At 41.7% G+C, this 12,460-nt stretch overlaps 1 protein-coding gene across 1 annotated transcript in view; it reads left to right on the top strand.

The window, feature by feature from the left end:
* Positions 1–4,622, top strand: part of LOC141331493 (malonate--CoA ligase ACSF3, mitochondrial-like) — a 30,169-nt gene extending 25,547 nt beyond the window's left edge. Inside the window, exon 5 of the mRNA XM_073836552.1 lies at positions 4,496–4,622. Coding sequence (XP_073692653.1) covers positions 4,496–4,622 — 127 coding nt within the window. The remainder of the gene's footprint in view (positions 1–4,495) is intronic.
* The last annotated feature ends 7,838 nt before the right edge of the window (positions 4,623–12,460 follow it).

Genomic DNA, 12,460 nt, shown 5'->3' with positions numbered 1-12,460 from the left:
CAGCAAGGACAGAGTTGCAGTGCTCCATGCTTCTGTCACACTCCATTACACAGCACCATTCCATAATAAGAGAGAGAGCAATCAGCTCAAAACACACCAGTCTGCAGCCTGTGTGTATGTGTGTGTGCGTGCTTTCATTGTAGTGGTATGTATTCATGGATAAAACAATTTCTGAAACAGACTATCTTCTTGTTTATTAATATTTAGGCTTTCACTAGTATTAATACCAATACTAACTTAGTAGTATCAGTACTAATAATACAGATAACTAAATGTGTGATAAGATGTAAAGCGACAACCTTCAAGGTTGAATCTGAAACCAGTGATACCACAGTAATGAGCCGTTTAGGTTTCTGACTTTTGTTCATCTTCAAAACACAAATTATGATATTTTTAATGACACCTGGTACATTTCTGTCCTTTATTTGAAGGTCCATTTAAACAAAACTTTTAAGCTTTGAAAAGGTCATAAAGGCATTATAAAAGTAATCCATATGACTCCGTTTATTCCATTTTTATAAAGTGATATGAATGTTTTGCAAAAAATCACTTTTGAATAGATGTCTGACGCACATTCGCAAACCATGACACATGTGCATTGTGTCAAATTGGCAATCCTATGCAGTCCCAGCTCCCCAGCTCATTTCCATAATGACCAACACAATCTACCAAGAGCAGCACAAATTAGCAACTATCGCAGCCATGTCAAGCACAAAATGGGTTAAGACATGCTTATTTTGGGCGTTAAATAATGCCGCAAATACCAGTAAATTGATTACCGCAAACCTTAGTAAATCACTTTGCATGATTTATTGAAATACTCTCCTCCCATAAATTTTGTGTCTGAAATAGAAACTCCTACAAACATAGATGCAATAAGGTCAGCTGAAAAAATAACAATGTCCTTGCCTTTTCTCATTTTTACTAAATCCTGACAGTAGTTTTCAACACAAAAAAGGTTTTGCGTTGGCACAAACTATTATCTATTATCTTGTATTGCACAAAATTGTCATTTTGGGCAGTTATTGAAAGTTGTCACTGAAACACTTTTACCATAGCCTGGAAAAAAATCCAGACCCTAATCTATTAAGATTAAGGACAGAGACAATTAATTAATTGCAGAGACAATTCAAATTGTGCTCTCGCGAGACCTCTGGATTTCCAGGGTACTTTTACCATTGTGGTAAATGTATTTTACTCTGTTGAGTTCCTTCATGTCTTCTTGTGCTTTAAAGCTTTAAAATTTCTTGAATTCAAAAACAGTGTTGGGGGTAACACATTACAAATAACACAGTGTCCTAACTACATGTGGCGTGACACCACGGCATGCGATAAAATGTATCTTTTCAATGTTAATCAAAATTTTTGTCCTAACTAGCCACAAAGGCAACACACGAAATTTCTACTTTAGAAGCGCTTTCTATTTCCACGACGTCGCGGCAGGAGTAACAACATACAAACTATGACAATGATAATCTCAATTGCTGATTATGTGCTTCATTCAATGTTAAAAGTGTCTAATGTGAGTTTGAATATCATATTGTGTGACATTCATAGCCATACCGAAAGCAACAACAGATAGTTCACCTCACATCTTGAAAATGAGTTAATGCAAACATATACATCAAAACTGCAAACTCATTGCGAACCAACAAGCATATCCCACAACAAAGATGGTATTAGTCACTCAGTGTTAATAATGTTAAAAGGATTAATATCTATGAATAAACTTGTCCATTTCATTGGGAGTGCAGTGCACTTCTGCGCTTCTGAATGGCTGTGATATTTGAGTGATTCTGTCATGTCGCATCTAGTGTGGACAGCCAAATTGTTTGTCGCTAGAATCTTGTCGCGAAGCGTGTAGTTAGGACATGGTGTAACGCGAGTTATATAATCAGATTACTTTAAGTAACTAGTAAAGTAATGCATTACTTTTTAATTTACAAGAAAATATCTCAGTTACTTTTTTAAATAAATAACACCAGTTACTTTGTTTTCCCATTTATTGACTGACAAGTCTCCTGTCCTCATGTTGAGAGAAATTGGAAGTACAGAGGCATTGTGTAGACTAAATGTGAACATGCATTAATTCATCTCTCGCAAAAAAACAGATTCAGTATTCATCAAAATGAATTGATGCAGAATATGATGCAAACCTGCAATAATTAAATATGTTAAATAACACAAATATGCATTTAATCCCATTTTATTAACCAATGTCTTTGCTGCTGACCTTTGATGATCCAGTTCAATTATACTAATAAGCAAAAATGACTTTAGATAAACTAACATTTGTGCTTCATTGTTTTTCTAATGTTGGAAAAGTGGTGAACCTTTTCCTGTGTTCTACTGTACAGATGTGAATTCACCTTTCCTTCAGCCTGAGGCTTATTCATTTCACTTTTTAGAGGGAAAGGGCTTTTACATTTGCTAAAAATGCAACTTTTTATATTAAAAAACAAACAAGCAAGCCCTGCCCAAAATGAAAAAGTAATGTGAAAGTAACGCAAAAGTAATGTAACACATTACTTTCCATAAAAAGTATCTAAGTAATGTAATTAGTTACTTTTTTAGGGAGTAACGCAATATTGTAATGTATCACTTTTAAATGTAACTTTTCCCAACACTGTTTATAAACACAGAACTTGGTTCTCTTTCACTTCTTCTTTTGCATAAAGAAACAAGTACACCTCACCAATTTAAACATTCAAGCACAAAAAGACGCAATGGAAACTAATTAAGCACCTGCATGCTGTTCCTGTAGCCGTCTCACAGCCTGTGAACACCGAACTGAACGGACAAATACTTACAAAATTGTCGAAATACCCACCTTGGTGAGTATCCTGAAAAAACAGTTGGATATGTATAAAGTGAACGTAAACAGTTGAGAAAGAAATCGGATGGTTATCATTATATTAGACCCGTGCCTTGTGCCTTAAAGTGACCGTGTCTAATTTACTAGCTGCTGTCAGTGTCCTTAAAGGTCCCATATCGTACACATTTCTGGAGGTTTATTTTATTTGTTGATGTCCTTAAGAATATATATTTGCGGTATAAGTGCCAAAATCCATCTCAATATATTTTTACAGCTCCTTTTTTAGGAGCTCTGTCAAAAACAGGTCGATTTTGGCCCATCTAATTAATATTCATGAGCCTCTCTTCTGATTGGCCTGTTGTTTTCTGAGTGACGCACAACCAGGCCAATCACAGGTAACTACGGTCATGTATGCTGTAAGCGTAAGCGAGCTCAGAGCAATAGAGAGAGCTGATACTCAACAGGATATTTTAGAATGATCATTAATGTTTTTTCTTTTACAAACACCGAATGCAGTAGGCTACATAACTGTTGCTTTAGTAAAGCCCCTTTCACAATGCGCGCTGATTCTGGAAAATTACGGGAACTGTGTGAACCAAAGCCAGAACCTAAAGGCAGTGTTGTAGTAATGATGCACGTTATCAAGCGACTCTTCACAACGAAAAATAACGTTACGTGCAAAGTGGAATGAAGCAGCGATCATCAGGCAGATCCAGCTCCTCACTATCAGCGCTGAAGCACAGTTTGTTCAGGTTAGTTTCAGTTTAGTGAAACGTACGCGTCGCATTACATCTCACATCCAAACGTCACATGTCTTTATGGTTTGTGTGTAAAGCAAGCACAGATTCCGGAAAACAACTGTGAATTAACCAAATTAAACAATTCCGGAACAAATCGTGGGACACATTATGCGTGTATTTACCGGAATCGCTGTGTGAAAGAGGCTGAAGTTGACGTGCCGCTGGTCTCTTATATTAACGTTGTTCTGAAGCCTGTGTAATGATCATAGCTTGACATCTATCGACTGAACAGGGTTTTCTCAACTTGTTTTCCTGTTGTTGTTGCTCAATGGAATGGATGCCTTGTTGTCTGGGGGTTTGACAAAAGGAGGGTGGGACGTTGGTTTGTGACTGAAGGCGGTGACTTGAGTCGATCGGACGTCACATCGTTACGGAAGTCACAGCTGCTCGTGAAAATGAACAGCTACTTTAAGCAGGCTGTGTGCAGTTTACTGTGGATTGACTGTTTTGAAACTCATATGGTAGTTAGATAGCCCCTAGACCGTAGTTATCATGAAAAAAGCCAGGAAATTTTGATTTTGACGATATGGGACCTTTAATGTTACTCCAAGAAAAAAATAGAGAAAATACAGTGTGAAAACTATGAAACCTGAACACCCACAAAATTGAAAAAACTTGAATCAACTTCAAATCATTGTTTAATTTGTATCTTTGCTCTGTTTATTTATTTGTTCAATTGACACAATTTCAAATAGGGCAAATGGGTATAATCTGCATTGGGTCCCCGCAAACCCCTGCTACGGCCCTGCTCACTAATCAGTTAGTCAGTTGATAAACAAATAATTGACAGTCATGCCCATCCCTAATAAAAAACTTCCTTCTCATTTCCTTTTTTTTTGTGCAACCTGATAAAATGACTGCTCTTCTTGTTCTTCCTGAGTCTGCTGGATGTTGCAGTCCATCTGCTCACCCTCACACCCTCACATTTCATCATCACACTCTCAGAGAGAGAGACAGAGCAGATCAATGCGGCCCGTGTCTGCCCGGCTGTGTCTCTAATAGTGTAAGTGTGGCTGCAGGCTGTGACTGGCACCTCTATAGATCATCTGTCACCCTTTCTACAGCGCTCACTTTCTGCCAATCCTCATGCTTCGTTCTTCCCATTGATTTTCATGCGTGCCTTTATCTTCCCTTTCTCTCTTCCTCTCCCTCCTCCTTCTCTCTTCTTCCATATCTCTCTTGTTCTTTTGTTGTTGCTGTGAATCTCAGACTGTTGGATACTTCATCAGCAGTCCACACACAAACACACACACACACACACACACAGACCCTCATTAACTCTGGTTGAAGGTCATTAGGATTTCGTAATAAATATCTGGGATCATTATGTGACCCTGGCTTTTGCCTTACTCTTTCTGTAAGTGAAATATTAACTCTGTAACCTGCTATTAATCTTTTTTGTCAACTGACTCACTAGTCTTGCCAGATGTTTTACTAGCTTAAAGTCTGGTCCACCTGCAGCTTATTCTGCCCAAAAACCATCAGCTTAGGCAGGGTGTCTGACCAAAATAAACATATATGGGCAATATCACATGAGTAGACATGAGATATAACTGTATATCAGCACTGCTGTGATTCAATCGTAGGTAATCACAGCGTGCCGATATACAGCTATATCTCACGTATACAAGTGTGATATTGCGTTTATACAACAGTTCGATGGTTTGAGTGTGTAAATACATAAGAAACAGCAACAGAGTGTCTTTAAAAGCCCTCTTTTTTGCAGAACTACTGATTCAAATCACAGTTTAACAGCTGAGCCCAAGCCTCCATTTCTAATATCGAAAACATCACTTTAGAACTAGTAACGAAGGAATGTTGAGTTGCCTTATTAAAAGCTTATTGTATTACTGCATTAAAAGCTCACTGTATTATGTGTGGTGAAGTATCATGAGAGAGAGATGGACTGAGAGGTTGTGATTACCTGCATCCATCTGATATAGCATTCATTCTTCATATTCACTGAAGCATTCATTTGTGTGTTTGCTGAGGAAAAATCTTTGTCGTAATGTTAATATCTTTTCATTCGATTTCTGAAGAGGGCGCTGCTTAGTGCATGTGTTAGCTGCGGCAAGCTGTTGTTGAAACTAAAAACATCTGTTTCTAAGCACGTTTATTTTTTAGTATAAAGATTTTAGTCTCTTTTCGCCATCTAATGGCAGAATAGTGTAACTAAAATCACCATCATTTCTCAATAAACACTTTTAAATACAGCAATTTATATAAAATACAGTATTAAATACTAAAATTTGAATATAAAATATTATTATTAACTACAACAGCCATCATAAAAGTTGCTAGGCAGTTCAGTCAAACATACACAGGCAGCGCATACAGCATTACATTTAAAACATGATGAGATTTTGCCAAAACTATCTTCTCTGGAACAAATAATAGTTTAGTTGAGACCAAAGACTACCTGTTAAATTTTCCCAAAATGAATTATATCTCATGTTTAACCACTAGACGTCACTATAGAGCCAGCTGTAAATTCCATAAGATCTGGCCGAGGTGAGAACCTCTTAAAACTACATTCTGTGACACAAAAACAGTATTATTTATACAATTACAATGGATTTTGGCATCTGCCATGACACTCTCTGTAAAAAGTACAGCAAGCAGAGTAATACAATTACAAAGAGTGAAATGGCTGTTGGAGTTCTGATACCACTGTAATATCACACTGTTATCAGCCAATCAGATTTGAGGACCAGAAAGAACTGTTGTATAAAACAACATATAAATGTGTATCGGATGGCCGGTGAACTGTCTGTGGACATATCAACTGAAGTTCAGACTAGTCTGTCTCTGGTTATATGTTATAAAGTTTTACCAGTGATACTATAGTAACATCCTACATGTTGTAAACAACTATTTTATTTATTCTAACACATAAACAGAAAAGAAACAAGGAAAAAGTGAGAAAAATAGAAAAGAAATAAAGGAAGACAAGCAGGTTGAGGTGATGCCCTCTTCTCTAGCAGGACAGCTCTTTCCTGGAATGAATTACGCTCTGGGAAACAATAAATAAAAATAAATAAATAAGACAAGGCTGCGTACAGAGAAGCATTAGCAATTTTCCAAATGCTGCGCACACATAGTTATGAATAATGGAGGCATGCTAAAAGTCGGGTGCGCTCGGGTAAGCACTGGTTAGGGAATGCACATTAGCCCAGCTGCTCGTAAATAACAGGAGCGAGGTGGTAACGGGGTTGACTCCCGAGCACTGGAGCGCTGGGCAGAATGTTAACTAGCTGTTTCACTCTCTCTTTCCACTATGGCTGTTGGGAGATCAGATTGTAGACATTTATTAATGATATATGGAAGAGTTTGCGTGTTTTATTTGCTTTGTTCTGTGCATCAGTGTTTTCAGTCTGCTGGGCGGCCAATTCATCACCCAGCTCTGTTTTCAAGCAATCCCAGCCATTGCTTGATCACATGAAGCATTCAGCCGTCCCCCTCTCCATTTATTCCTCCGAACCCTTCTTTTGCTCATCCTTCTTTCTGACCTCCACCCTCAGGTCACACATCTCTCCTTTTCATTGACCTATCCAACAGACACATGTCGGCTAAGATCAAACTTGCCAGTGGGGAGGTCACTAGTCTAATAAAGACAGGTTTAGCTTGCAAGTGCCTTGCGAAAATACACCTTCACGTTATATGTTGCAGTCTTAAGGCCGTGACACACCAAGTTGGTGGGCATCGGTGAAGTGCGTCGGTTCGGTGTGTTCCGCACGTCGGCTCTCGTCGGATTTCGTCGGGCTCGCGTCGGCCAAAGTTTGCCCGATTCAACATGTTGAATCGGCGTCAGGCTTGTCGGGGCCGTCTGGGAAAGAGAGCGCTCTGATTGGCTGTTCAGACATCGAATCAGAGCGCGTGGAGGACTTTAACGTGAAGTGATGTAACACGCAAAGGAAGGAGTCAAGAGGGAACCGGCTCGCTGTCAACATTTCGCAATTCACATACATGTATATATTTATACTCATACACATACATATAGGACACACAAACTATTAAGCCTGTTAACTTGAATTAATTGTAAGATTAAGGCTGCTCCCATTTAACATGACTTATGAACAAGGTATAAACTTGTAAACAAATATATGAATATGAATTGTAAACAAATATATGATTTAATGATATATTTGCTGTGTACACAACGTTCGTTATGTTTGAATGATAGAAATAGATATTACTATTTGTGACCCTGGACCACAAAACCAGTCATAAGGTTAAATTTTAGAAAATCACCTTTAAAGTTGTCCAAATTAAGTTCTTAACAATGCAAATTACTAATCAAAAATTACATTTTGATATATTTATAGTAGGAATTTTACAAAAAATCTTCATGGAACATGATCTTTACTTAATTTCCTTAAACTTCCTTTACTTAATTTTGGCATAAAAGAAAAATCAATAATTTTGACCCATACAATGTATTTTTGGCTATTGCTACAAACATACCCCAGCGACTTAAGACTGGTTTTGTGGTCCAGGGTCACATTTGTATTTGTAAAGATGCCCTGTTGAAACTCCTTGTTGGGTCATTTTTTTTTACTAGTCTTGTTCTTCTGGGAGACATGAGGACCAGGTGATAATGTTCAAGAATGCACGTTTTACCCGAGAACTACTAGTCTCAGAAACTACAAGTCGAAGTCACTTCCCTGGTTTGAAAAAAGCACGTAAAAGTCCTCCTACTACATCTGTGTGCATGTCAACTTGTAGGAGGACTTTTACGTGCTTTTTTCAAACCAGGGAAGTGACGTCGACGTGTCGCCATTTGTAGTTTTTGAGACTAGTAGGGATCGGCTAAAACGTGTTTTTAAAACACTCATGGTGGACTTACAAATGTTCTGATGCAGCGTTTTGTGAATACATAACCTATTTACACTACTGTACAAGTTTGGTAAGATTACTTGCACGTTTAGTGGTGCAATTTACGAGATGCATCACATGTACCATTCACTCCTGTAACAAGCAATTCGAAAAACTCTAATATCTCCATAAATGTTTGACTAAGGTAAAAAAACTTCGGATGGGGTATTTAGATGGGCTTCGGAGTGCATAGCAATGAAGTCAATTCTACTCCGAACCATCCCTTTAAGCCCAGGCTCTGGCTGGACTACTCAAGGAAATTCAGAGAGTTGTGTTGTATTTTATTTTAATACATTTGCAAAGATGTTAAAAACACTTGTTTTTGCTTTGCCGTTATGGTGTATGAAGTGCAGATTAATGCAGGGGAAAAAGTAATTTAAAGCAGTTTAACATAAGACAGCAATGTAACAAAATGTGAAAAAAATGAAGGGGTATTGTATATACACTGTATATACACTACCGCTCAAAAGATTGGGGCCATTAAGATTTTTTATGTTTTTCAAAAAGGTCTTTTCTGCTCATCAACATTTATTTTATTAAAAATATATATAAAAAAAAAAACGTCTAGGTAACCCTCGTTCCATGAAGGAGGGAACGGAGACATTACATATGGGAACTCGCTTGAGAGTCCAGTCATCTTTGAGCCTTATTCAAAAGGCCAATGAAAATTGGCGAGTGGCATTTGCATGCCAAGCCACGCCCCATACATACGGGTATATAATAGGGGTTGCACCGATTAATCGTCTAGTCGACTAGTCGACTCTAATGCTCTGCCATGACGCTTTAAGCTTGACGTCGACTAGTCGCTAGTCCTATAGAGGGCGCAACAGGATAAAAAGTCTTTGAAGTCAACATTTACGCTTTGTGAAAACAGCTAAAATAATAGATAAATGCATACTCCGAAAGCGCTCCACAACACGTGTGAGTATACCATCTTGATGTTTAAAACTGAACAGGAGAATGCACGTTTTAAACAGCTTGTTGTAATTGTCGTTCTAATCTAATGCACTGCTGCGTTGTAACGCACACACATAGGCTACATACAGTAGCTCGCTCGTACGTCACGTGCAGATCGTGCGCACACAATCATTCAAAAGCGCGGTGGGGAAATGAATTGTCAACACTGTTCCATGATTTCTGGCTAATATAGCTTAGAAACTGAAAAGTTCTAGCATATATTTCTTAGTAATTAAAACCCACAGCTTTATTATTAGGCTAGTAGAGAGACGCTGCCAGGTAGAATTAATTCACAAACGCAATCGCTCTCTCACTAATGACTTTATATAAATGTAATCTTTACAGTGCTACTTTATCTGCTGATTTAGAACGAGCAGAAATCTGTGAGAAATATAAGGACCCAAAGACAAAATAACTGATTAGTTACTGATTATACTGATTAGCAAAGTATTATAGGAACAATAGCCATGTAGGCAGCGCTGTGTTATAGCTGTGCACAAGGTGTTTGAGTCTCAGCTCAAGGTTTAAGTGTTTTTGTTCAATAATGACGTCATAAGCGACTAGTCGACGTCGACTCGACTTTTATCACGTAAATGTCGACTTTAAAAAATCTGAAGTCATTCAACCCCTATTATATAAGATGGCGGCATGCAGCCAGTCATTCAGGTTTTTCCTGAGGAGCCGGATCGAGTCGGCGTCAGCGCGACGCGAGGGTCGTGGCAGGGGATGTAACGTCTCCGTTCCCTCCTTCAGGGAACGAGGGTTACCTTCGTAACCTAGACGTTCCCCTTCAGTCATTTCACTACGACGTTACATATGGGAACAGACACATGGAACAGGCCACGACCCTGACGCCGCGTTACGCACAACCCCACGTGCTGACAGACGAACGTGTCAGCAGATGGAAATTGTAACGTAACCTTCCCAACGCCCTGAGGGCCAATAGAGGGACACTACAGGGATGCCAGTTGTCTGAAGCATGGGTTAGGGGGGTGGAGCACATGAATCTTGTGGAAATGAGAATAATTCAATATATCCATGAGCTTTTAGGGATATACGAGGGAAACAGCGGCCTTCTCCGCTGGAATATTGAAAAGTATAGCCACAACCTGCGGGGCGAAGGAGACCCAGGCAGGATCACAGTCAGGGACTACTCCGCATCTAGGCCTGACTGCGGGGCATGGAGGACCCAGGGTTCGCCGGAGGGAACATTCTGGGAAATGCTGCATGGATCCACGTGGGAATGGCGCAGCAAGCCAACACCAGTCGTCCTCCCGCTCACCTGAAGTCTATGTTAAGACACGGGAGGAAACAGCCTCTACGCGAAGGTTGTAGAACCTAGCTAAGGTATTAGGTGTTGCCCAGCCGGCAGCTCTACAGATATCTGCTAGTGAGGCGCCATGAGCCAACGCACAGGATGAGGCAACACTCCTAGTGGAGTGGGCACGAACACCTAAGGGGCATGGCTCTCCTTGATATAAGTAAGACAGGGAGATGGCTTTCACCACCCAATGGGCCAACCTCTGATTGGAGACAGCATTCCCTTTCTGCTGACCTCCGAAGCAGACAAAGAGTTGCTCGGTGCGTCTGAAGTGCCGAGTACGGTCTACGTATATGCGCAGAGCACGAACAGGGCGCAGCAGCGCAGAATCTGGGTCTGCCTCCTCCGAGGGCAGAGCTTGCACGTTCACCACCTGATCGCGGAAGGGTGTGGTGGGAACCTTGGGCGTATAACCGGGCCGGGGTCTCAGGATGACGTGAGAATCTCCGGGCCCGAACTCAAGGCACGTTTCGTTGACAGAGAAGGCTTGTAGCTCCCCTACCCTCTTGATGGTGGCCAGAGCAGTCAGGAGCGCTGTCTTAAGTGACAGGAATTTTAGCTCAACTGACGCAAGTGGCTCGAATGGGGCTTCCCGTAGGCCGTGGAGGGCGACGGAGAGATCACAAGAGGGCACGAGGTGCGGCCAGGAGGATTAAGCCTTCTCGCACCTCGCAGGGACATCACGATGAGTTGGTGCTTACCCAGGGATGTTCCATCCACTGCATCATGATACGCTGCAATGGCAGCAACGTACACTTTGAGAGTCGAAGGGGACAGCCTGCGCTCTAACTTCTCTTGCAGGAAGGAAAGCACTACTGCAATCGTGCATCTCTGTGGGTCCTCTCCTCGAGAGGAACACCAGTCAACGAACAGACCCCACCTCAGTGCGTAAGCCTGCCTCGTAGAGGGAGCTCGGGACTGAGTGATAGTATTTACCACGGCCTGGTGAAGGCCGGCGAGGTCTGACGCGTCCCGTCCAGGAGCCAGACGTGCAGGTTCCACAGGTCGGGGCGTGGGTGCCAAATTGTGCCTATCTCCTGAGAAAGAAGATCCTTCCTCAAGGGGATCTTCCAGGGAGGGGCTGCCGCGAGGGAAATAAGTTCTCCTGCGGCCAGCTCTGGGCCGGGCTGCCAGCCTGGCTTCGTGGACCTCAGCGGGTGAGGGAGCTGGGGGTGTTTTAGGAGCCGCAGGGCAAGATATGTTTGATGGCCTCCGTCTGCTTCTGGACTGCCAAGAACTGCTGGGCAAAGTCCTCGACAGTGTCACCGAATAGGCCGCTCTGGGAGATGGGAGCGTCGAGAAAGCGAGCTTTGTCGGCGTCTGCCATCTGCACCATATTGAGCCATAGGTGTCGCTCCTGGACCACGGCCGTGGACATCACCTGAGGGCGAAGTCGGTGGCAGCACGGAGTTCCTGCATAACTTCTTGGTCAGGACCACCCTCATGCAGCTGTTTCAACGTCTGGGCCTGATATACTTGAAGAATGGCCATGGCGTGCAAGGCCGAGACAGCCTGTCCAGCAGTGTGATAAACGCAGCCCGCGAGAGCGGAAGAGCGCTCACACGGCCCGGACGGGAGATGCGGCCGGCCCTGCCAGGTAAGAACGGAACCGGGGGGCGGGTGCGGCGGAGCCGCGGTAGCCCTCCCCAGGAACCAATCATCCAGCCTAGAAGGACCAGCCGGAGGCATTTG

The sequence above is a fragment of the Garra rufa genome, chromosome 3 (assembly GCF_049309525.1).
Source record: "Garra rufa chromosome 3, GarRuf1.0, whole genome shotgun sequence".
Classification (NCBI taxonomy): domain Eukaryota; kingdom Metazoa; phylum Chordata; class Actinopteri; order Cypriniformes; family Cyprinidae; genus Garra; species Garra rufa.
Note: the sequence above shows the minus strand (reverse complement) of the source record. Positions and strands in the feature narration are given on the sequence as shown.